Source organism: Scyliorhinus canicula, chromosome 11 (assembly GCF_902713615.1).
Source record: "Scyliorhinus canicula chromosome 11, sScyCan1.1, whole genome shotgun sequence".
NCBI lineage: Eukaryota > Metazoa > Chordata > Chondrichthyes > Carcharhiniformes > Scyliorhinidae > Scyliorhinus > Scyliorhinus canicula.
The window spans coordinates 25,255,965-25,283,314 of NC_052156.1; the positions used below are offsets into that span (position 1 = coordinate 25,255,965).

The 27,350-nt window shown below is 42.1% G+C and overlaps 1 protein-coding gene across 2 annotated transcripts in view; it reads left to right on the top strand.

The window, feature by feature from the left end:
* The window catches only part of iars1 (isoleucyl-tRNA synthetase 1), a 273,512-nt gene that overhangs the window by 207,295 nt on the left and 38,867 nt on the right, over positions 1-27,350 (top strand). For both annotated transcript variants that reach the window (XM_038812610.1, XM_038812609.1), the window contains 3 exons: positions 18,255-18,429; positions 19,575-19,687; positions 23,449-23,544. In XM_038812610.1, the coding sequence (XP_038668538.1) occupies positions 18,255-18,429; positions 19,575-19,687; positions 23,449-23,544 (384 nt within the window). The remainder of the gene's footprint in view (positions 1-18,254; positions 18,430-19,574; positions 19,688-23,448; positions 23,545-27,350) is intronic.

Below are 27,350 nucleotides of genomic sequence, written 5' to 3' on the forward strand. Positions count from 1 at the left end.
CGTTTTAGACTGGTTGTCAATATTCCATGGTGCAATATCAGCTGAATCTGTTACCTGACATAGAATTCTGAAAGTACAACTTGGTGGTGGAATTGATTAATATACTTCATATACAAGGTGAGCAATTAGAAAACTTCCATTCTTTGAACTTGTTGAATGAGTATTTAGACCCAAATGAATTTTCATGTCCAGTAGTTAAAAGCAGTGTATCTGAACTAGTTTGGTTCAAGAAAATGTCTTCATTTTAGATCCAAACTGAGAACACCTGTTATCATCACTAACAGAAAGGAGGTATTGAAGGAATCATAGGATTTACAGTGCAGAAGGAGGCCATGTGGCCCATCGGGTCTGCACCGGCCCTTGGAAAGAACGTTGCACTTAAGCCCAGGCTCCCATCTATCCTCATAACCTCAGTAACTCGACCTAACTAAGGGACAATTTAGACTGGCCAATCCACCTAACCTTCACATCTTTGGAATGTGGAAGGAAACCGGAGCACCCGGAGGAATGGATGTTTATCCTTATAAATCAAAGAGATTCAAAGGCATTTGTTGACTTTCAAAGGAATTAAGCACACAATGATAACTATTAATACTAATGACACCAGGACTTCACAAGTCATTGGGGAATTCACACACTACAGTTCTTGAACTTGAAGGATTAATGACTAATTGGGCCTTGTTGAATGATTAATCAGGCCTCGCTGAATTCTGAAAAATCTGTTCTCACACTTTATACCTTTTTTTTCTCTGCTGTGGATTCACATGTTATCAAATAATTACTTCATCCCATTATTCACTGAATGAATTTCAATTTTAGCAAGGCCTCCCGTGTACCTTATTATGGCTTTACCTTGTCTTGAGTTGCCAATCAAGTGATTCAACTCATATATTTGCAGAGATCCAATATTTTAATTATCCATATTCCTGATATATGTTTGTCAAGGAGTTGGCCATCCTGGCTACAATTTCTCCAATGGAGAACACCATTAACCTGTCAACTATTTCACAGCTGCACTTCCATGGCCGTTAATGCAATTATCCAGCAAAGAAAATCTGTTTTTACCTCTGCTGAGCAATTATCAGCTACGTGTCCCTGTTTTTGTGTTTAATTTTACTGGAAACTTAGCTGAAATCCAACCTATCAATAGGTATGCGCTCAGCAGGCAAAAGCCAGAAATGAATATTTAAAAATCAGTATTAACCTATTTCTAAGAGCCCTAAGGAGAGCTGTATGTTTGAGAAGGTTGGGCAGTCAGAGCAAAATGGCCTCCCAAGTCCAGTGACAGTTGTCCTTGTTGATAGATTACTCAGATTAGTAGAGAGATGAGGAAACAATCTCCTCATGAAACTTTGCAGCTGAGCAGGGGTTGGTTTCTGTGAAGTCTCTGCTGTCCTGATGATGAATTGGTAGGGGGAGAAAGGAACTGAGCTTTTAAGCTTGCACTTGAGTCTTTTAGACATCCTCGCTCGAAGGTTTTATTTTTATTTCAATAATGAGCTAAAACTGTTTCCCTGACTTCAGATGCGTTAGTGAGCTACTAACTAGCTTAATTGATGAGTTCAAAATATTCAATTATTTGTTACCTGACCTTCACATAATAGTATTGGTGCCAACAGGAATTCTGCTTAAAATGTCCACAGTTTGTAATGCCCAAGCGATTATCAGCATTCAAATTGATGTCTATATAAATTAAGAGATTCTGAGTGTAAAAATAATGATGATTGAAGTGACCCCATTGAAGTACTGCAAAATGTTTTGACTCTCTGGTATTTCAATTACTCCAAGGTCTAACAGGATGCCAAAAAGACATCCTGCCTACTGCACAAATTAATATTGTGGTATATGAATTTTAGTGCCGTTGTGATGCCAGATATGTAGGTGTGCGTCCCAACACCTGGTGATTTATATAAAACAGCACATCCCTTTGGCTGTTTTCAACAGGCAAAGTACTGACCGTACCCAACCGGTACTTGCAGAACTCAGGATAAAGTGTCCAATGTTAGATGTAATTCCGCCATTGGATAACACTTGATTATGCTAAGAATTACACTAACTGCCAAGTTAAGATATCAGTCAGTCTCTCAGTTTGGCCCAGCTCTTGCCCGGCCTGAGTCGGAAGGTTGGGCGAGACAGGCACAGAAGAAATTTGGCATAGGTACGTAGGCACAGAGCGGCATTCTGGGACCGATTCCCACTCCGAGGAGGTTACAGCCCAATGACTTCTGACCGTTATTCTTTGAATATTGATGCAGTATCTTTTCAAAGAATTTACAGTGCAGAAGGAGGCCATTCGGCCCATCGGGTCTGCACTGGCTCTTGGAAAGAGCACCCCACTTAAGCCCACATCTCCACTCCATCCCCGTAATCCCACCTAACCTTTTTGGACACTAAGGGCAATTTAGCATGGCCAATCCACCTAATCTGCACATCTTTGGACTGTGGGAGGAAACCGGAGCACCCGGAGGAAACCCACGCAGACACGGGGAGAACGTGCAGACTCCGCACAGGCAATGACCCAAGCCGGGAATCGAACCTGGGACCCTGGAGCTGTGAAGCAACTGTGTTAACCACTGTGCTGCCGTGCTGCCCTTAACATCCACCCGAATATACAGGTGGAATCACAGTTTAATGTTTCAAGCAAAGAGTCACCTCCAGCAATACAGCTTCCCTTCCCCACCAACCAGTGCTGAAGTGTCTGCCAAGGACTTGGGATTTTCAAAGAATAACCATCAGAAGGCTGTAACCTCCTTGGAGTGGGAATCGGTGCCAGATTTCCGCTCTGCGCCCACTTACTACGCCAAATTTCTTCTGTGCCTGTCTCGTACAGCTGTCTCTGGGGCTCAGTGTCACAATCCAGCAAAGCTGGATTGAAGGGGTACACGCCCCCTTTTTACAGCACTGGATGCCATAAAGCAGGTAAATGTAAAGATCCGACTGAAATTGACAGGCCAGGGAAAAGGTAAATGTGTATGGTAAGTGACTAGGATTTGGGACTGGGGGAAGTGGGGAAGTTCAGACATCGGGAGGTGGGTGGGTCGGGTCAGGTTGAGTATCGGGGGACATCGGGGGTGGTGGGTTGGGTCGGGGATTGGAAGGGTGGGAGCCTCCAGTTGCGGGTCAGGGATGAGATTTGGGCCTGTGAGTGGGAGGGGTGGATGGGGGGGGGGGGGGGCTAGGGGGCTAGAGTCCTGGATAATCGTATGGATAATCCCATGGAGATCCTGGGATGTGGGGAATACTTTGGGGTGGGTGGGAATGGTCATGGTTAGCCGGGGTAGGCCCCATAGGGGTTCAGGGGTGTGGGGGGAGTTCCATTTGGGTGGTCAGTCTGGGATTTTGCAATACTTACCCAAAATTTGAAGAGGTTTTAATCTTATAATGTTTTCTGAGTAACTGTTGGTGTAACACAGCTGGAACCATCCAAAGTTTGCAATTTAAATCAAATATTTGGATGATTCACAGCGTTATTGTGCAGAGAAAGTATGCTCTTCTAGGCAATTGCCATGCAAATGCTCACCTGTGATGATTAGAGAGGGGTTCCCCAGCACATCTTTTAGGTGCACTGTAATCCGATGCTGGGGAGCCTGGAAGTTATCCATTTATCCATCTTGTTACTGATTGTGGAATCATCTTGTGCACAAAGGGGCAAGTTGCAACATTTTCAGTGATAAGTGGCATGAGAGAGGACTTGACCCATTTAACTATCACTCCTTCTCCCCCGTCACTGCCTGGCCACCTCTTAAATGGTTCCTTGGCTTGCAGAGAATGTGGAATCTGGGTACACAATGTATACACAATGACACTAGGTATTTAGATGGTAAATTGAGAGATGGAAGATATAAGATTACCTCTGTGCATTTAAGTGCAGGTAAATCTCTTGTTGGCCTGCTCTGTATCTCGTTTATCAAGTTGTACTGGCTTTCATGCTCGGGGCAAATTGTGTTATAAGGTGTGGGAATTGTATTTTCTTTTATTGACGAACTTGTAGGTTCTGCTTCAACAGCTTATGGAATCTCTTCAGCATTCGGTATTAGGAAATTGGCCTGGAATTTGCTGTGAAAGGCAAACAAATGCCTTTGAGCATTCACCTCGTGTACAGTTATGGTTTTACAGATTTGTCAGTGGTCATTTCTGGCATCTGATCAACATCTGATCCCATGGAGCACCAGCAACAGGGGACCTGCAGCATTGGTGAACAAATCAAGGAGCAGGGAGACGCTGCAAAATATCAGATTGAAAATTCCTCTGAGCAACATGGACGGTGAAGCAAGAAGTGGAAAAAAAGTACAGCAAATCGAAGTAACATTTAAACCATGGAATTACACATGGAATTTAGAGACAGTCATAAAAAAGAAAAGTAGTAAAGTCTAAAAAAGAATTATTCAAAATCTGCAACATTAATTGTCTTCTAAGCAGATGTGACTCCATCCTTGTATATTAATTTTCAGTGCTAAAGTGGTTATTCAACAGTAATCATCCCTTAATCATCAGTTAAGACCTCACGATTTGTATGTTCCGGAGTAACTAACTTTTTCATCTGATTTTATTGCAAGAATAATGAGCAATTAGCCTCAGTTGATGCCATGATAGTGATGTTTGTACAGATTCATTGACAAAGACTGCAACAGCTCAGCTGGTGGAGGGGCAGGATATCACTTACAGTAATTTGGACATTGCACTGTAAGCACTGGATGTTGCTGTCAATTTAACCCAGTAAATAACAGCGTCGCAGTTAATAATACATCAAAATCTGGCCAATGTTTTTGCATCTTTCAATTTTTCCATAATCAGAAATTTGCAGCCTTTTATTACCTCTCATTGACAAATGAAAACAACTTATCGTAATTTTATTTTATCCTTACCCTTCATACACTTGAATATAATGATCTGGTCATTGATTAAGCATTTCCATTCTACTAGTTGGGAACTAATTTTTGCTTTTATGTCTGTAATCTCAGTTCATGAACATTGTAGGATCACTACAGTGCAGATGGAGGCCATTCGGCCCATCGGGCCTGCACCGACCCATTGAAAGAGCACCATACCTAGGCTGCACCCCCACCCGATCCATGTCCATCACTTAACTTCTATTTTGGACTATGGGGCAATTTAACATGGCCAATCCCCTAACCTGCACATCATGTGTGAGAAAACCAGAGCACAGGGAGGGAACCCACGCAGACACGGGGAGAAAGTGCAAACTCCACACAGACAGTCACCCATGTCCGGAATCGAACCCAGGTCCCTGGCTCGTTGAATTACTGAATTAATCCTGGACCTATAATGGGATTCCCAAAACTGCCTATGCTTCTGCAACTGCAACCACATTCTTGTAAGAGTTCAGCATCACTTTCTTGTTTTTATATTTTATTAATTTTTGGCCGTATATGCTGGTATTGCCAGCTGTTAACGACTGTTACAGTCAAAATCTCCCTGCTCTATTGCGTGGTTCATATTTTCCTGGTTGTAAACAGCATTGTCTTGCCCATTTTCTAGCTTTGGTCTATCTGCAGACTTTCTCAATCCTCACAAATTTACCATGTCCCTACACTGTTTTTTTAAAAACTTTTTTTCCTGTGACCCACTTTTACCAACTGGCTGATCTTCGGGACCCATGCCGGCTGACCTTCGCTTACCTTTAAGGCGACAGGTGACCCTGCTTGGTCCTCACAATCTCGGTTGCTTTGTCATTCAATGTTACATTTCTACTAAGGACTTCAGCTGATGATTTAAGTTCTCGCTGCAACCTTTGAAAAAAATCCAGAGATTTGTCCTTTAACTCACCATGCTGAGTCTTCAAATGTCATTGAAGTTTTGAAGGTTTTAAATTTTCATTTACCAGCACTTCCCTGCATTTAATGCACATGGGCTTTGCATCCTGATATGTATTGGCACAATTAACAAAGCCATATCTCAGAAAAATCATCTTTATACTGCTTTGTTCCTGATTTCCATTTCTTTATAATAGGTTGTTCACCAGAGGCCTTGAAGCTCTGTATACAGCTCGGATGAGCACTGCTTTGCCCCACCGTGGACTCTCCTGAAGCAGCTGTCTCCAACAGATTCAGTTGTGAGATCCTGGCCTGTTTGGGCCTCTGGCCCTCTCTTGCTTATAACAAAACAATCCGCTCCATCTTCAGTTCTTCAAAGTGCTGTTGACCTGCTTGCTTGCAGCTGAAAAATGGGGGAATCTCTCCTCTGTGATTTTGCGCCAAAAGCACGGACATGAAGGACGTGTGACTTCTCTGTCGCCACTTCTGGCGGGAAGACGGTATTGTTCAAATTTACAACTTGGTTGCAGCCAGCATTCTCAACTGAAAAGCTGGTTGAGACCGTTGGCCGCTTCTCCCGTAATCGGGAATGCTGCAACCCTCCTGACCCTCACCTGCGAGTCGTGACCCATAATTTGAAAAACCTTGTCCCTGAAGTTGGTGACCTTGGCATATTTTGATATTTCCCTCTGATTTCCTTGGTCCAAATCATTTGTGTATGTATATATAACGAATGAGCATTCCAATACGAACACCTTCAAACACCACTCGCCACGTTTCCCAGTCAAACATTTTACCCTTCAACAATATCTCTATCAAGTCCTTTTAGGTAGTCTCCTTAATTATGTGTGCCATTGTATTGCTGGAACTTCCTGTGGCACCTTATCAATTTTATTTTCATGAAAATCGTTGTAAACCAAATCTAAGACATTCCCTTTATCTATCCCTTGCTATTTCTTCAAAGAATTTCACTTTGACATAATTTCATCCAACATTATAGTCTTAATAATTTAACAACATTGAAGTAAGTTTACCTGATCCATAATGTTCTGGGTCATCCCGGTATCTTTTTAAAAAATGGAGTGATATTTAAAAAGACAAGCTTAAAGGCAATAAAACGGATGAACTAATTGCAGAAATAGATGTAAACGAGTCTGATATAATCAGGATTACGGAGACATGTCTGCAGGGTGACCAGGGGTCGGAAGTGAATATCCAGGGGTAGTCAATATTCAGGAAGGACAGACAAAAAGGAAAAGGCGGTGAGGTTGCATTGCTGATTAAACAAGAAATTAACGTAATAATAAGGAAGGATATTCATAGAATCCCGACAATGCAAAAGGTGGCCATTCAGCCCATCATGTCTCATCTCAGGTGAGGAAGGAGCAGTGCTCTGAAAGCTAGTGTTTGAAACAATCATGTTGGCCTTTAACCTGGTGTTGTAAGACTTCTTACTGTGCTCACCCCAGTCCAATGCCGGCATCTCCACATCGGGGAAATTGATGGGATTGAAGGCTGATAAAACCCAGGGCCTGATAATCTACATCCCAGAGTATTTAAAGAAGTGGCTCCAGAAATAGTAAATGCATTGTTGGTTATCTTCCAGGATTCTATAGACTCTGGAACCATTTCTGCAGATTGGGGTGCAGCTAATTAACTCCACTATTTAAAAAGGTGAGATAGAATGAAAACAGGGCATTATAGACCAGTAAGCCTGATGTCGGTCTAAGGGAAAATTCTAGAATCCATTATCAAAGGTTTTATAGCTGAGCATTTAGAAAACTGGATCGGACAGAGTCAACGTGGATTTATGAAGGGAAAAGCATATTTGACAGATTTACTGGACTTCTTCGAGGTTGTAACTCGTAGAGTTGATGAGGGGGAGCCAATGGATTTCAGAAGACTTTTGACAAATAGTAAAGAGATAAGAGATCAGCATGTAAATCGAAAGCACTTGGGATTAGGGGTAGTGCATTGAGATGGATAGGAAACTTGTTGGCAGGCAGGAAACAAAGAGTAGGAATTAACAACCTTTTTTAAACTGGCAGGTAGTGACTAGTGGGGTACCACAGGGATTGGTGCTAGGACCCCAGCTATTCACAATATATATTAATGATTTAGATGAGGGAACAAAATGTAACAGCTCCAAATTTGCAGATGACACTAAATTAGGTGGGAGGGTGAGTTGTGAGAAGGATACGGAGATCTTTCATTGTGATTTGGGCAAGTTAAGTGAGTGGCGAATGAATGGAAGATGTATAATTTGGATAAATGCAAGGGCATCCACTTCGGTAGCAAAAACGAGAAGGCAGACTTATCTGAATGGCCATAAATTAAGAGAGGGGAATGTGCAACAAGACCTGTGTGTCTTCATACACCAGTCACTGAAGGTAAGCATGTACGTACAACAGGTCTTAAAGAAGGAAAATGGTGTGTTATCCTTCATTGCGAGAGGATTCGAGTACAGGAGCAAGGATGTCTTTCTGCAACTATACAGGGCCTTGGTGAGGTCAGATCTGGAATATTGTGTGCAGTTTTGGTAGAGGGAGTGCGCCAAAGGTTTACCAGTCAGATTCTTGGGGTGGCGGGACTGACATATGAGGAGCGATTGAATCGGCTAGGATTGTATTTGCTGGAGTTCAAAGGGATCTCATAGAAATCTATGGAATTCTAACGGGTCTAGACAGGGTAGATGCAGGAAGAATGTTCCCGATGGTGAGTGTGTTCAGAACCAGGGGTCACAGTCTGAGGATACGGGATAGAACATTTCGGACAGAGGTGAGGAGAAATTTCTTTACCCAGAGTGATGAACCTGTGGAATTTGTTATCACAGGAAGTAGTTGAGGCCGAAACATTGTATGTTTTCAAGAAGCAGTTAGAAATAACACTTGGGGCAAAGGGGCTCAAAGGATATGGGAGGAAAGCAGGATTAGGCTATTGAATTGGATGATCAGCCATGGTCATAATGAATGGCAGAGCAGGCTCGAAGGGCCGAATGGCCTCCTTCCATCTTCTATGTTATCACCTCCACTTGCGGCTCTCACATTCTTTAGATTTGTCTTGACTTTTTCGGAGGGTTCAAAGTATTTACTGTCACCTAAATTTATTGTAAATGGTACAGTATTTTTGGAAACGTGAGAGAAAATTACTGAAGCTTTTGATATTTGCCTCTTCTCTCCTCAGAACATTCCATGGATATTCACAGCCAATTTTTGAGTGATTATTGTATTACAGGAAAATACAGGAGCCAATTTGTGCACAGCAATGTCCCACAAACAGCTGTGAAATAAATGACGAAATAATCTGTTTTTAATAATATTGGTTGAGGGATAAACATAAGCCAGGAAACCGATCTAAATTCTCTCCATCTTTTTGAATTGTGCCGGAGTGTCAATGCAGATTGTGTACTGAAATTTCAGGGGTAGTGCTTGACCTCTTAACCATCTTGACTCAGAGGCAAGAGTGCTATCACTGAGCCAAGCCCAACATATGATTAGAAAGATCAGATGTACTTTCAGTGGGTAACATAATCCTAAAAGCGCTAACGTTTTGTAGGACAATGCCACAAATAAACTTTAACTCAATGCAAATTATGTTGTCATCTTTATTGATAAACAAGGGTCAACTTGATTCAATCGTATCGTTCTTCTTCAATTGAAGGATTATGGTTTGAAGCCTGCAGCAAGGTATTGTGCGTAATACCTTGACTGACACTTTACTGTTATAATGTTGGAATGCTGTGTTGTTGGAGAAGCCACCTTTCAGAAAGGATGTTGAACATTTGCTAATTTGAGTACCCATAAAAGATCCCATGGCAGTATTCGAAAAAGAACACCGGGTTCATTTACCTTGGCCAACGTTTATCTCTCAAATCAGACCTACAAATCAGATTTTTAAAAAAAAATTTAATTGTTTGTTGGACCAGGCTGTGTATGTTTCCCGACTAAGCAACAGTGAGTTTGAAATTAATGAATCGGCAGCGAGACATTTTGGAGCATTTTGTGACTGGGAAATGTGCTCTGTAAATGTAAACTCTTTCTTTGTGTCCTTTTGTTTGTTCTATTTCACAAATTTATCATTGAGTTGCCCGAAGTATGCGTACTTGAATTTTTTCCTGTCATTGTTTATAAAAGCTTCATCTGTTCATCTGTTTCAGTCAATCCAATAAACCTTCCTTCAGCAAGAAGGGAGGATAGGAAACGGTATTATCTTGCAAACTGGGTTTGAATCTGGTGCAAGCTGATGAGATAACATCTCTTACTGACCAAAGATTCTCTGAAGGTAATTTTAACTTTGCCCGCCCAACAGAAAATGGCAGGTTATAGTGGGATGCACATTTTGCATCCTACTCAATTTTGCTCTCCTTTTACATCATTAGCGATTATAATTGGGTAGGATATAAATTGTCCAGAGGATTGGTTTAAAATTATTTCTGTTAAGTCAAATGAGTCTAAGGAATCATCAGCAAGTTTCTGGGAAACATGAGAGGAATCCAAAGCTATCCACAATTTTTCAGAAAATAGCAGGCCTGGCTAATGAGAGTAGACATGATACTTGCCGCAAGAGGTATATGTTTGACATTGACGTTCAAACATAAGATTTAGAGTGTAGTCTTATTTTGCACCTAGCCCTGTTCTACTTTCTTTGGATTTGGATGCCAACACAGAAGTGAGCAGACCATCCAGCCCCTCAAATAAAATTTTGCCAATCAATTAGATTGTATCTGACCTGTATCTTCAGTTTAGTAACTCTTAATACTGTTGCCTAACAAAAAAGGTTATCCCTTTCAGTGACCGAGTCTGATAGTCCTTGTTCTGTTTTTCCCCACTGGAGGAAATAGCTTTTCTCTTATGTACCTTATCAAATCTGTTAATTATCTTAAACACCTCAATTAGATCATCTGTTAATCTTCTGTACTCGAGGGAATCCAAACCCAATGTCCTTCATAATGTAACCCTTTAGTCCTAGTATCACTGATAAATTTGCATTGCACCCCCTCCAGATGGAGTCTAATCGGGTATTTATCATAGATTATCATAGAATTTACAGTGCAGAAGGAGGCCATTTGGCCCATCGAGTCTGCACCGGCTCTTGGAAAGAGTACCCTATCCAAGGTCAACACCTCCACCCTCTCCCCATAACCCCACCCAACACTAAGGGCAATTTTGGACACTAAGGGCAATTTAGCATGGCCTGCACATCTTCGGACTGTGGGAGGAAACTGGAGCACCCGGAGGAAACCCACGCATACACAGGGAGAACGTGCAGACTCCGCACAGACAGTGACCCAAGCCGGAATCGAACCTGGGACCCTGGAGCTGTGAAGCAATTGTGCTAACCACAATGCTACCGTGCTGCCCTGAATGGAACTGATTATGTAACTGAATGGAAAGGATTTTGTCTCCCAGCACTTAACAACTTGATCAGAAGTACCTTTAACATTCTTTTCTCAATCCCCCACCCAAAAAAGTGTGCTAAATTAAGTTGTTGCCCAGCAGTTGTAAGGGTCATTAATATATATATATATTTATGTGGACTATGTAAACTTTTTCAGTCACTGCTTGCAACAAAGATTGGATTGAAAGCTATTCATCCAAATGCATTTTATGTCATTAGTTAATGTTGTAAATGACTCACATATTGACATTTTCCAAATCATTATCTCTCAGATCCCAAATTATCTTGTACTGTGGATAAGGCTAAGTGCAAGAGATTTCAAGTTCACAACAGAGAACCGTACATTAAGACAGACTAGATTGGAAGCAAAACAAAAACATTTGAGGCAGTTATCCAGTCTCTGGATAACTGCACTGCCTTTGAATATGGTGCCCTGCTGAGGTTATGCCAGCAGCAACCTAACGGGTGCCAGGATGCAAATCTGTATTGATTTTGAGTAGAGTTTTGTGCATTCTGCTGGTTCCTAAAAGGATAGTTTCACCAGTATGTATTTTGTTAGATATGCATGCTGCCTCTATGCACTTCACGTACTAAAGCTGCTTTAAATTGTATGTATAAGAACACATCCTAACAAAACCCTGGAACAATTTGGACAACTTCTTTGTCAAATTTAGTGTACCCAATTCATTTTTCCAATTCCGGGGCAATTTAGCATGGCCAATCCACCTACCGTGCACATCTTTGGGTTGTTGGGGCGAAGCCCACACAAATATGGGGAGAATGTGCAAACTCCACACAGACAGTGACCCAGAGCCGCAATCGAACCTGGGACCTTGGCGCCGTAAGGCAGCAATGCTAACCAATGTGCCACCGTGCTGCCCAATTTGGACAACTTTGACAGTGTGAGAAGTGACCCAACCTTGGGTGTAATTATTAGATCCACTGGATTTGGTCAACTACCCTTGGCCAGGGTTCAATGCAGGATAATTTGATTACTTGCATATAAATTAACTTTAAGTAATCTGTCCAGATTAATTGTATGGAGTTGTTAAGTGATTGGTTTTTCTGTAAATGTAAAGCTGAACAATTAAGTACATTCCAGTCATAACATTCTCTTCGCCATTTCTGTATTGATACCAAAAAATATTTTCTGCATAAAGTAGACCTGGCCTCTTCTGTTTAGGTTGCAGGCCAACTCATTAATAGTGAAGTAATGTGGTTTTGCTATGTGCAGGAATGGTTATTTTATGGCATTTTAGCTAAACACTATGTCTGTTTTAGAACTATTTAAATTTTGTTTTTTAATTATCTGGCTAACCAGTAAGAGACATCTAGTTTTCTCCATGTTATTATTGTGTTAAATCTTAAACTTAAACAAAGTTAATTACTGGAGAGCTGGCTACGGTTTGGGTAAATAGACTAAAAGGTATGGCATTAAGTAAACAATGGAGATCATTTAGACAATTCAAAATGGTCAACAAAATACACTCTGTTGAAAAACAAAACCTCAGCAAAAAAGACCCATCCGTGGCTCACTCAAGAAGTTAAGGATCACATTAGATTAAAAGGAGAGGCTTATAATATTGCAAAGATCAGTAGCAAATCCGAGGATTGGGAGTGTTTTAGAAACCAACAAAGGACCACAAAATGGTTGATTTAAAAAGTGCAAAAATAGAATATGAGTAAACTAGCCAGAATTTAAAAAAACATGTCAGAGTTTTACATGTATATAAAAAGGGAGTAGCTATAGTAAGTGTTGGTCCTTCAGAAGCAGAGACGAGATAAATTATCATGAGGAAATGGCAGGAGCATTGAACAAACATTTTGGAATGGATGCTCCAACCCGCTGCGCAACTTTTCTGCCTCGACCCGCTGGGATTCTCTGTTTTGCTGGCACCTGGGCGTTTCCTGGTGGCTGCCCCCCAATGGGAAACCCCATTGACCGGCCGGCGGAACAGAGAATCCCGCCCCCTGTATCTGAATAGAAGAGGCTTTGTCTCACAGTAGAAGACACAAGTTGCATATCAGAAATAAAGGGCAATTTAGGGACTAAAAGAATCAGAAAATTAGAGTATTTATATCAGCAGAGAAAAAGTATTGGAGAAACTTAAGGAACAAAATTCTAGCAAAAGCCCCAGGACTTGATGGCCTATACTCTAGGGCTTTTAAAGAGGTAGTGCAGAGATAGTGGATGTACTAGCTATGATTTTCTAAAATTCCTTCGATTCAGAAACAACCCCATCAGATTGTAAATATGATACTGCGTGGGATTCTCCGGTCTCCCAGCCATGTGCTTCTTGGCGGTGCGCCATTCGCTGACGGCATAGAACAGTACAGCACAGAACAGGCCCTTCAGCCCTCGATGCGTTGTGCCAAGCATTGTCCGAAACCAAGATCAAGCTACCCCACTCCCTTCATTCTGGTGTGCTCCATGTGCCTGTCCAATAACTGCTTGATAGTTCCTAAAGTGTCCGACTCCACTATCACAGCAGGCAGTCCATTCCACACCATAACCACTCTCTGAGTAAAGAACCTACCTCGGATATCCCTCCTATATCTCCCACCCTGAACCTTATAGTTATGCCCCCTTGTAGCAGCTACATCCACCTGAGGAAATTGTCTCTGAACGTCCACTCTGTCTATCCCCCTCATCATCTTATAAACCTCTATTAAGTCACTTCTCATCCTCCTCCGCTCCAAAGAGAAAAGCCCTAGCTCCCTCAACCTTTCCTCATAAGACCTATCCTTCAAACCAGGCAGCATCCAGGATTCTATCTTCCCGCCGCTTGACAGTGGGATTTGCCATTGTAACCACCCTTCGCCGGGGTGTGAGTGTGTGTGGGGGAGGGGGGGGGGTGGTGCTGCTGGTGGGAAAAGTCAATCCCAATGACTGGAGAATTCAGGGCACTTTCAGGAAAGGAAGGAGAGAAAAAACCCAGAACTATAGACCAATGAACCGAACATCAGTCATTGGGAAAATGCTGGAATCTGTTATTAAGGATGTCGAAGAAATGCACTCAGATGTATAGTATGATTTGAATAAGTCAACATGGTTTTACAAAAGAGAAATCCTGTTGAAAAATTTGTGGAGTTTTTTGATGATGGAACTTCGAAGATAGATAATAGAGAAGCAGTCGATGTAGAATGCCTGCATTTCCAAAAGGCATTTGAGTTGAGACTTCATGCAAGCAGTAAATAGGGAAGATAAGGGCTCATGGATTTGGGAATAATATATTGGGATGGATAGAGGATTGGTTAATTTAGACAGGAAACAAGAGTGGGTATCAAAGGGGTATTTTTAAGTTGGAGGGCTGTGACAGGTTGAGTGCGGTAAGGATCAGTGCTGGGGCCTCAATAATTTACAATCTATATTAATGACGAAGGCAATTAAACAGAGAGTAATGTATAAAAGTTTGCTGGTGATACCAAACTAGGTGGGAAGGTAAACTGTGGGGAGGCGGTGGCAGTGCGGTATTGTCGCTGGACTAGCAATCCAGAGACCCAGGGTAATGATTTGGGGACATGGGTTCGAACCCAGAATAATGATCTGGGGACACGGGTTCAAATCCGACCATGGCAGGTGGTGGAATTTAAACTCAATAAAATATTTGGTATTAAAAGTCTAATCGTGTCCATGAGACCATTGGCAATTGGTCATTAAAACCCATCTGTTTCACTAGTGTCTCAGGGAAAGAAATCTGCCATTCTTACCTGGTCTGGCCCACATGTGACTCCAGACCCACATCAATGTGATTTACTCTTACATGCCCTCTGAAATGGCCTATCAAGCCACTCAGATATATTCAACTGCTCCAAAAACACGAAAAAGGAATGAAACTGGACGGACCACCCGTCATTGACCCAGACACCGGAAATGACAACAGCAAACCCAGCCCTGTCGACCCTGTTGCAAAGTCCTAATTTCTGGCATCTGGCGGTTTGGGAGATCTGTCTCACAGACTGTCAAGCAACAGCCTGACATAGTCATGTTCACAGAATCATACCTTACAGACAATGTCCCAGACACCATGCTGAGTATGTTCTGTCTCACCAGCAAGACAGATCCAGCAGAGGTGGCGGCAGAGTAGTATACAGGCAGGAGGGAGTTTCCCAGGGAGTCCTCAACATTGACTCTGGAACCCATGAAGTCTCATAGCTTCAGGTTCAACATGGGCAAGGAAACCTCCTGTTGATTACCACATACTGTCCACCATCAGCTGATGAATCAGTGCTCCTCCATATTGAGCACCACATGGAGGAAGTAGTGAGGGTGGCAAGGGCACAGAATATGCTGTCGGAGAGATACTTCAATGTCCATCACCAAGAATGGCTTGGTACTACCGCCACAGACCAAGCTGGCGGGTCCTAAAGGACATAACTGCTAGACTGGGACTCCAGCAGGTGGTCAACCAGCAAGGGGGAAAATTTGACCTCATCCTCACCAACTTGCCAGCTGCAGATGCAATGGTCCTTGACAGTATCGTGACCACCACACAGTCCTGTGGTGACAAAGTCCTGTCTTCACATTGAGGAGTCCCTCCGTTGTGTTGTGAGGCACTACCACTGTGCTAAATGGCTTTAAACAGATCTAACTACTCAAGACAGGGCATCCATGAGGCGCTGTGGGCCATCAGCAGCAGTGGAATTGTACTCAACCACAATCTATAACTTCATGGCCCAGTATATCCCCCATTCTACCTTTACCACCAAGCCAGGCATCAACCCTAGTCCAATGCAAAGTGCAGGAGAGCATGTCAGAAAATACCAGGTGTACCTACAAATGAGGTGTCAACCAGGTGAAGCTGCAACACAGGACAGCTATGTGCCAAACTGCATAACCAGCATGTCATAGATCTAAGCGATTTCACAACAAACAAATCCGATCTAAGCTCTGCAGTCGTGCCACATCAAGTTCATGGATGCTCAGTTTGTGTTTCCCTAGGGTCACTCAGCTTCTGACCTCATTACAGCCTTGGTTCAAACATGGACAAAAGAGGTGAGGTGAAAGTGACTGCTCTTGACATCAAGGCAGTATTTGATCCAGTATAGCATCAAGGAGTCCTCGCAAAACTGGAGTCAGTGGGAATCAGGGGAGTGGGGAACGGCCTCTGTTGGTAAGAATCATACCTGGCACAAAGAAACATGGTTGTACTGATTGGAGGTCAATCATCTCAGCTCCAGGATATCATTGCAGAAGTTCCTCAGGGTAGTGTTCTCGGCCTAACCATTTCAGCTGGCTCATCGATGATCTTCCATCAATAAAGACAGAAGTCCATGTCCAATTGTAGCAATACCTGGACAATTTCCAGGCTTGGGCTGATAAGTGGCAACTAACAGCACTGTAGGTATATATGTACCTCAGGGACTGCAGCGGCTCACCATCATCTTCTGAAGGGCAGCTAGCGATGGGCAACAGACACTGGTCCATCCAGCAATGGCCACATCCCATAAATAAATATTTTGAACAATGGTGGACGATGAGGAGTGTGGTGACTTTAGCACATTGTAATACAGGACCCAAAATTCACACACTAGCAGCAGACTCAGGCTGGGGGGGGAAGTAGAATAAAGATTATTTAATAAACATTTAATATAAAAATATTGAGAACCATTTCCTTTCCCAGAAAGATTTGCAATGTATCTGTGTGAAACTCTTTGATTTTTAATTCCTACCTAATTAGCCAATTTGTCTCTGCCTTCCCTCTATTTTTGTTTCTATATATGGCAAGCATGCCATATTTAAATGTGAATCCTTTTCTTTGCACCCTGGTCAGTTGCACTCTGGTCAATTTTGTCTCTCGTCAATTTTGTCTCGGCAAAGAATTGCAGACTAATTAAAAGCAACAATCATTTCAAAAGATTTTTTGCTGAACATCATGCTCGGAGTATCATTCAGTAGGTTTGAGGCGCTTATGGAGCTGGATGTTCCAATGTTGTTATTCTCATTTGACATCAGAAAATGTGTGAAAATAATTGTGTACATATTTCTCAATAATGGATATATTTACAGGAGAAAATTTTATTTGGATATATGTGCTCAGTGTAAATTAAAAAACAAGTAATATTTAACTACCAACACACTTGCATCTAGATCCCAACTGACTGAATTTTCTGATCAGGAGTAATTGAGTAACAGTGAAATGAGGTAGTTGTTTCAAAGACTAGTAATTAGTTAACACAAACAAACTATCTAATACCCGCCCTAAATGAACTGCAAATTTGTATCACTTTTCTACAGTCAGGAGAGAACTATTGGATTACCAAGTCCAAGCAAATTCTTCTCTGGTGGAAATGGTGGTTCACTTGCGCCAGACTATATAAAAGTTTGCATGAGTTTCAAAAATTAACTGCACATTTCTGGTGTGTAATTGTTTGTTTCTTTAAGCTACAATTTAATGATTTCCTGCAGGTTTTACTTCAGGAGTTAATTCAATTGTAACTGAAATGCTTTATTGGACACTTGTGTAGAATAAACACTTCAATATTACTCATGCCTTTTGAATGCTTTGATTTTATGGTTACACATATTTATTTTCTTCCTTTGGCACTGCTGTCTCCTGGTTGAAAGAGGGGAGGGGGAGGGGAACCTGAAAAATATTCTTGTCTCTTTGAATCAGAAAATAGCAACAATAATCATTCTCCCTGACATTGTGCTCACTGATATCCCCATTGTGCCATCTATTTGTGAGTTAATGGGTATACATTGAACTGTAGTGAAACAATACATTATGTTTTATATATTCATAGAATAATGGATTGATGGTCAGGTGATGAATTACAGACTCCGTTTTGAGTTCCGACATCAGCAAGTGGCCACATAATGTACTAATCCAGAAAATAAAAAGTACATATAGAATGCTTCACAGATGCGGAAACAGTTGACAATGAGCAGGCTTATATTGAACATGCTCAGTCATAATGGGTATTGATATGTACATGTAAATTTAGAGGAACTAGTAAATGTGATACAGAATGCAAATTGGAATATGATTTCCTCCCCCACCCCCCCAAAAATAAAGTTAAAAATGCCTCGGCTCTGATGCACAATACATTTTAATTTGTGTTTTTTACAATTCCCAATAGGAACTAAATGTCCGTCAGCTGACATTATCCACAGACAAGGGCAAGTATGGCATTCTGCTAAGAGCAGAACCAGATCACATGGTGCTCGGAAAACGTCTGAAGGGCGCATTCAAATCTGTTACAACCGCCATCAAGGGGCTCCAGAATGTACAGTTGGAGGAGTTCCAAAAGACAGGTGAGTATTAGGAAACCTCTTCTTATTTGCAGTGGAACGAACAGTTATTTCTTGGTCAAAATATTCGCAGCATAATTGGACTTGGAGTTGAGGCGCAAGGCTGAATGTTATCTCTGTCAAATCGCAGTCCGGTAATGAAATGGAAAATGTAAATAAACCCCTCGCATCTTGGAGCAATAGAAAGCTACAACATTTTTCCAGACTCCAACCCTTCATTTTTAAAAATATAATCAGCAACGGACCACCTGTTTCCTATAATATCTGCCCATAATAAACATCTTTATAATTGCTTACAAGTGCACTTATTCTTGAACTGGTAGTGCAGCACCATTTGCTTCACTTCATTGAAGGAGGAAAATGGTTTGAAATTTAATAGTTTTAACTTTTTATCAATTCAACAAAGATTTGAATCAACTGTGGGGAGACTACAATGTGAAGTTTTGTATTTTTGTAAATTAAATAAATTGCATTAATATAGCACCTTCACGGCCTCAGGGTGTTTTAGAACCAATGGAATACTTTTGAATTGTGGTCACTGTTGTAAGATAGAGATTTTGAACAATATTGTTGATTGTACTTAACGCCACCAATGAAAAATAATTGTTTTAGAGAACCACTTATAAAATTTGGGAAATGCTGCACATTGGAAGATTTGGTCCAAGTAAAATTAAAAATCTTTTAGCCTCAGCTGCATTTGGGAGAATTTGCATTGCCGCCACCTTTTAGTTCTAAATTCCGAAAAAGAAAAGATCCATAGATCTGCACAATCAATGTTATTGTTAATTTTGCATGATATAAGCAAACTTTTTAAAATAGATTTTGATTAGATATTGCAAATGTTTATTTATTCCATTTGATTTGACATTGGACTTTAGTTTAGTTGGATTTTCTTCACACCCAAACTATTCCTGCAGTGTTATTTTTTTCACAATTTTAATGTCCAGCAGCCGAGTCAGTTATTCCCAAATGCATCATTTTCTGGTGCAGGAGAAAAGAAGTTGATCATACTAATTGTTTCCTTGTGGAAATCACTACATGGAGAAAGTAATAAAGAATAGAAATATTTGCTTGAAATAATTTTAATTCCTGTCACGAATCAGTTGAGATATTGGTGAGACCCTACATATTCAGCATTCTGTCAACAGGCACTATAACTGTCGAAGGACATGAACTCCATGAGGAAGACTTGCGACTTCTATATACATTTGATCCAAGTACAGGAATAAGTGCTCAGTATGAAGCCCATTCTGATGCTCAAGTAAGTGTTCTTTAGTTAAACGCACAGGGGAATGACATGCAATTGGAGAAGGAAAATATTTGCAGTTTTTAATTAGCCATACAGTAAAACTACAATGTATTAGTGACATTGTACTAATGTAGAAGTGTTAAAAAGTAACGTAGAAAACTGTTTTGCTTGGCTTAGCTTTCCACTTGTTTTTGAAATTAATGCTCCTGCACAATGACCTCGTGGATTCCAAATTTATTTGTTTGCCCATCCTTAATTGTCCTTGAGACAACTTGCTCAGTCATTTCAGAGTCATTCTCACTGTTGTGGCTCTGGAATGGCATATATGTCAAGCCAGGAAAGGATAACAGATTTCTTTCCCTGAAAGTCGCTGGTGATAGATTTTAACAACCGTCCGATAGCTCCGTGGTCACCATTACTGGTACTAGCTCGCTCTTCGTTTTATTTAATTATCAGTGCCAACCCTATTTTCCAAGAAATTGTATTTTTGCATAATTAATATGGGTGGAAATATAACTGGTTCTCCAGAATTTTGAGCAGTTTTGCCACTTTAGTTGTTTTAATTGTGCTCCTTTACCTTTTTAGGTTTTATCATGAAATCCAATTATATGATTTATTTAATTAATTGAATTTAAATTTCTCAGCTGGTATAATGGGATTTGAACTCCAGGCCTCTTAATTATTTGCCCAGAAGCATAACCACAACGTCAACATGCCTGATTATAAGAATAGGAAGAGAATTAGGCCATTCGGCCCATCAAGTCTGCTCCACCATTCAATCATAGCTGATATGTTTCTCATTCCCATTCTCCTGCCTTCTCTCCATAACCCCATATCCCCTTATTGATCACGAACCGATCTACCTCTATCTTAAAGACACTCAGTGCCTTGGCCTCCACAGCCTTCTGTGGCAATGAGTTCCACAGATTCACCACCCTCTGGTTGAAGAAATTCAACTTTATCTCTGTTTTAAGGGATTGAAACTTCAGTCTGAGACTGTGCTGTCAGGTTTAGTTTCTCCCACTAGTTGAAACATCCTCCTTGTTCCTTTTATCTAGGCCTCCCAGTATTCCGTAAGTTTCAATGAGATCCCCCCTTCATCTTTCTAAACTCCATCGAATACAGACCCAGAGTTCTCAAGCGCTCTTCATATTACAAGTCCTTCATTCCAGGGATCATTCTTGTGAACCTCCTCTGAACCCTCTCCAAGGCCAGCACATCTTTCCTTAGCTGCAGGGCCCAAAACGGAATATCAGCAAATACTGATGTCAGGCCAGAAAAGTGGCGTTGAAGCCACTGGCTTTCTCCGCTGTATAGTCGAGGACTTCAGAAACAAACTACAAGGAGCAGATCGCAGGACATATCACTGACAGGGTGGCCTCTGATTCGCCCACCCCACCAACAGCTTAGTCAGTTGAGGATAAGGGTGCCATTTTTAATGGTCACCCCAGTGTAAAGGAGTTCACCCTGACAGCCCTTTGGCACTGATCACTGGCACCCACCTGAACTCTCCTGGGATGTCTGTTCAACAGGTGCATGCCTTGGGAGACGAATAACTCTTGCCGTCATGGATGGATTTTCTGACAGGTCAGAGGGGAATGATTCAGGCATAGGGGCCTGATAATTATGCTAATATATTCAAATGATTCTCCCATTTTTGAACTTTGGAAAACTTATCCAGTCACTGGTGTGGAAAGGGGAAAATTGCGTCACTCATTTACGCCGATGTAAAACACGACTTTGCAGCCCTCACAATATTTTGCAAGAGCCCCTCCCGATCAGATCAGGAGCAAAAAATTCACACCAAAGTATGACTTGGTGTTTCACTTATTTCTTTGTCCATTTTCTCACCTTCACTTCCTCACTTTGTGCCTCCCTCCCTGTGCCCACTATTGCAAATTGTGCTGATAGCTATCTGGGGCCCACATAATGGTATTTCTTCATTTAAAGACCCATTGTTTGTCCACCTCTCTAATGCCCTTTAAGAAGAGAGGACCCTCCTTAAAAACCACTACTTTGTCCAAGCTTTAAGCCTTCTACTGCCAAATATCTATCCCTCAACCAACACAACTTCAAAAAAGTGAGCCCAATTCCATGCAACCTTGTGTGAAATTGGCTGCTGCATTTACTACATTGGAACAGTGATTGCAATTCAGAAGTTCTTAATTGATATCCTGAAGTCCTGAAACTTGCTTATAAACTGCAATTTCTTTCTTTCTTCAAAACGCTTTTCTTGATTATGCCTCTTCTGAAGTACTTTCAGACTGGTTTTTTTTACAGTGAAGGTACTATGTAAAAGAAAATTACTGTTGTTAAAGATGCTGAATGTTGTTGGGGCATAGTTCATAGGATCAAAGCTTAAGGGGGAGAAAAGGGGTCCATACGTCCTAATGCATCTGTGTCTGCTCTTTGCAAGAACAATCCAGTTAGTCACACTGCCCCGCTTTTTCCTCACATTCCTGCGGTTTTTAATTCAAGTACTTAATTTATTTTTGAAGCCACTATTGAATCTGTATCCACTATCCATCAAGCAGTGCATTACAAATACTTGTATAAAAATGTTTTCCCTCTTGTTGCCTGTGGTGCTTTTGCCAATCATTTTATATCTGTGCCTTCAGGTTATTGTCCCATCAGTCGATGGAAACAGTTTTTCTTTATTTACTCTGTCTAAACCCTTCATGATTTTAAATATCTCAATCAAATATAATCTTGGTCTTCTCTTTAAGGAGATTCCCAGCTTCTCCAATCTATGGCACTATTCAAAGGCAACTCTCCCAGTATACTAGCTAATATCTGTCCCTTCACCAATTGATATTTTGAAACTATTCTGACTCTGAAACTTGATATTCAGCGATATAAATGAAATTAATGAAATGAAAATCGCTTATTGTCACAAGTGGGCTTCAAATTAAGTTACTGCAAAAAGCCCCTAGTCGCCACATTCCGGTGCCTGTTCGGGGAGGCTGGTGCGGGAATTGAACCCGCGCTGCTGGCATTGTTATGCCTTACAAGTCAGCTGTTTAACCCACTGTGCTAAACCAACCCCTATATTATTCATTACATAATAAAAACAGAATGTGCTGGAAATACACAGCAGGTCTGGTGGCATCTGTAAAGAATCAGTTAACGTTTCAACTTAATGGGTGAGATTTACTGACCAACCCGCAGCTTGCTTTTCTGAGGCGGAGGCGGCCTATAGCGGGATTTAACGACCCCGCCGTTGTCAACGGGAATTCCCGGTGGTTGCGCTCCTCCTCGCTGGGAAACCCATGTGCTGGCGTGGGACCAGAATATCCAGCCGCCATGAACAGTGGGGTCAATTGCACTCAATGACTTTTCTGCTTTTCATCTACCTCCTCGAGACCTTTTTGCTTCTTTGTTTGAACCATTATAACTCCCTTTTGTTTTCCACTAATTACCCTTCTGACATTTAATTTCTCCTGCTTTTCCCTCATAATAGACCACCTGATTCATTCTCCTCCTCTAACCAACTTCCCTGCCTCTGTATTTACTTAAACTCATTGACATCTCTTAACTTTTTTCAGTTCCCATGAAAGGTAATTGACTTGAAATGTTAACACTTTTCCGTCTCCACTGATGCTGCAGATTTGCTGTATATTTCCAGCATTTTCTGTTTTTACGTCACATTTTCAGCGTTTGTGGTATTTTGCTCTTTGCATGTTGATTTTGAGAGTTAAAGAGCCTCTATTTATTGAAGTTTGGAATTATGTGTAGGCTTTGTCACCTAACTAAAAGGTTTTGTTTTCTTTTAGGCTTTGGTTCTTTTAGATGTTACACCTGACCAGTCAATGGTGGATGAAGGAGTTGCACGAGAGGTTATAAATCGTATCCAAAAACTTCGAAAGAAGGCAAGTTCGTTCTTATCTCCCCCTTCTTCTTCACTGTTGTGTTTTAGAAAATGTAGATTCTTTGCTGCAGTGCAATGCCACGAGCACATGGTACCTGCCAGAATCTCATCCAGCTGACTATTCATCCCACCTGAGCCAAGACAGTTAATGTTGGCAGATCATTGGATTATGGGAGCACTACACTACAACCGAGCCTAATCATGCCCGCCTACAAACTTGGATTTATGGATAGCCGAACCCGGGCTGACGTTTTTCTCCCATTCCCAAACTCCGCTTAATCTAGAGCCGCTGAAACCAATTTTAATTTTCAGTTACTGCCAGTTACTGCCTGTAGAGCTCAGCATGCGGTTTTGAAATGGGAACTTGCCTGTTTGGCTTTAAAAGTTGTCAACTTAATTAGATGATCCATGGGGTGAACTTCAAAGTTGAATTCTTAACCCATATCACCAGTAAACTATTTTCTGTTATTAGACAATTGCAATCACAGCGTTGTACTGATTTACTAAATTTCAACAGTGGTGTACATCATTCCTACAATGATATTCACATGTGTCATTCTGTTGAGTAAGTACCAGGGTCACTGCTTGATATCCCAGAGATTGTGTCATTCCCCCGCAACTGACTTCTTCACCACACATCAGTGTCAATACGTGGCTCTTCTTACATGCTCAAGTAATCGTCTATTGAATGCCCTTTACCTGTATATTCTCAACCTGAATTTATACAATTGGCAATGGTAAGTAATTCCACACTTTGTACATGTTAAAGAATATAAGAGTCTGCAGTGAGGTTGAAATAAATAATTTATCGCAGAAAATACCTCACTCTTTCATAACCCACTCCAGACAGTTACTGATATATAATTGTTTGTTTTTATATTTTCAGTATTTTAGCCATTTTTCCCCAAAGTAAATTATATTTAATTGGTGTATGCTGACTTATGTTTCTCAATAGTTCATCAGCTGGATTACAAAATGAACAGATTAACATTCTTGATGTGCAGCTTAAAAGACACTCAAGTGTTGGGGAATTTTCTAGCTTTATTTAAATAAGGTTTAGCTTGGTGTTTTTTACAGCCTTTTGTTAAGAGTGAAAACTGGAGAAGTTATTAGCCTGCCAGAATCGACTTGTATTCAGTGGTTGTTTTCTGTCAGCGCACTTTTATTTCTTCCTGCAGGGCAGAAAATGATTGGTGTCTAAGCTGATTAAAGTAACTTCCATTTGCTCACATTTGTCAAAATTTGGGCAAGGTAGCACATTCTGTGAAAACCCCTGGTGGTCCAATCATCACAAAGGCAATTGTTTTCTTTAAAGTGGGTTATACAATCTTACATATTGCTGCATATTGAATGCAATAATTATATGGATTTGATCATGAGATCCTATTTGGAAGGTTTTGGCAGCTCTACTTTTGAAGCCCACTATATTAAATGACCTGTTGCTTTCCCAAATCAATACTATATTTCATATCATGGTAATGATTATTGACATTTGCTTGCTAGTAATGGCATTCCACAATGGAACTATTATGATTTTCCTTGCAGTTGGATCTGTACCGACCAGGAAGGCAGTACACCAACTCCGCCAGACACAGGGGACCTTCTATAAACACGAAGAGAAGGGTAGCTGCCTGCTGACTGACCAGCTGAGTAAGCAGGCAGCCACGAGGGAGATAGCGCAGCTGAAGGATAGCAGAGGCAGACTGGTAGCCGAGTCAAAAAAGGTCAAACAAGCATTTGAGCCTTCTACGAGGACTGCACACCTCCGAGCTCACCAACAGGGACACGGGGATGAAATGGTTCCTTGATGGACTAGATATGCCAGTCGTGGGAATGATAGGCGAGGGGAGCTGGAAGCACCAGTAGGACTCGGAGAGATCATGGAGAGTATCAACTCCATGCAGGCAGTGAAGGTCCCAGGGCCCGATGGGTTAAAATGTTATAAAGGATCTACAGAGATAGAATGCACTCCCACTTTCCCTGGCGGGGAGGGTGCAGATGATCAAGATGAACAGTCTGCTGAGATTCCTCTTCCTGTTCAGATCCATGTCGATCTTCATCCCCAAGGCTTTTTTCCAAGTGATAGACAAAATGATCATGCCGTTTGTGTGTGTGCGCGTGTGTTTTGGGGGTGGGGGGGAAGTCCAAGCATCGCCAAGTCGACACTACAAAGGAGGAAAAATATGGACGGCCTTACTAAACCTGCAATACTACCACTGGACAGCTACAGCCGAGAGGGTGAGGTCCCAACATGGAATGGGTGAAGCTGAAGGAGTCCTCCTGCACAAGAATGACCCGCCAGGTGCTCGCGATGGAAGCGCTCCCATCCTCCGGGCAAAATACACATCCCTCCCTGTGGTGGTAGCCACATTGAGGACATGGAACCAAATGAGGCAACATTTTGGTTTAACCGGGGTGTGCTTCATGGCCCCCATCAGTGGCAACCACAAATTCCTGCCAACCATGCTCGGCACCACCTTTAAAAATGGAGATAGGAGGGGGTAACGCCAGTGGTCAGGAGCTTTTACATAGATAGGGGACAGACCTGTGACCCTGGACGAACTAACAGAAGAACAGGAGCTACCGACAGGACAGGAACTCTGGCCCACCTTCAAATCAAACACTTTCTCCGCAAGGAGACAATGAGGTACCCGAGGGACCTGAGAGAAACTTGACTGGAGTTTTACGGACAGTAAGGAGAGAGGGAACTGTGGCGGCATCTGCGGACGACTTCTGAAAAGGGCAAGGACACCACTGGATGGAGCTAGGCAAAAATGGGAGGATGGACTCAGGACGGAAGTAGGGTGGGAACTTGAATGAAGCACTAAGTAGGGCCAACTCCACCTCCTCCTGTGCAAGGTTAAGCCTCATGCAGTTTAAAGTAGTGTACAGTGCAAACTTAACCAGAACCAGAATGGACAGGTTCTTCCCGGAGGTGGGGGAATAAATGTGAATGGTGCCAGGGAGTCCTGGTCAACCACACCCACAAGTCTGGGCCTGCCCAGATTTGGATTCAGGGCAGCTTCTTTGAGGCGATGTCCAAGGTTGTGGGGGTGAGGGTGAAGCTGTTCCTATGATTGGCAGTCTTCAGGGTTTCAGACCAGCCAGAACTACTTTTGGGGAAGAGGGCCGACATGCTGGCTTTTGCTTCCTTAAACGCATACTGGAGAATCCTGCTTGGCTGGCGATCAGCAGCACCACCCACAGCTGCAGACTGGCTGGCAAACCTGTCGGAATTTCGCCACCTGGAGAAAATCAAGTACGCCATCTGAGGGTCAGACGAGGGCTTCCACAAAGCGAGGAGGCTTTTCGCCAGCCTGCACCAAGGCCTGTTCGAAGCCAATAATGACCAGGAAGAAATGGGGTGAGGGGGGCGTGGACTGAGGAGAGCAGACAAGAGCACACATAATGGAGAGGAGCAGAGGGGGGAGGGGAGGCAAGGAGGGAACCCAGGGAAGTCGCAGAGAGAGATATGGGAGGAGGGGAGGGGACAGGACACGCCCCCTCCCCCCAACACCGAACCCACATAGACACCAACAGGAACCGCAGAAGAAAGGGGCAGAGCACATGACACATGAGTAATATGACACCCAGGGCGAAAGTTGATGCCAGGAAAGAGCCTGCCTATCAACAGAGGGGGGGGGGGGGGGGGGGGGGGGGGGGGTGCAGACGAGGGGAATGTATGTAAACTTTGTAAATAAACGTCATACCATGTAAATATCAGGTGCACCTCATGTTAAACTGTTACACTGTAAAAGATGGAAAATGCCAATAAAAATATTTGACAAAAAATATCTGTACCTTTTG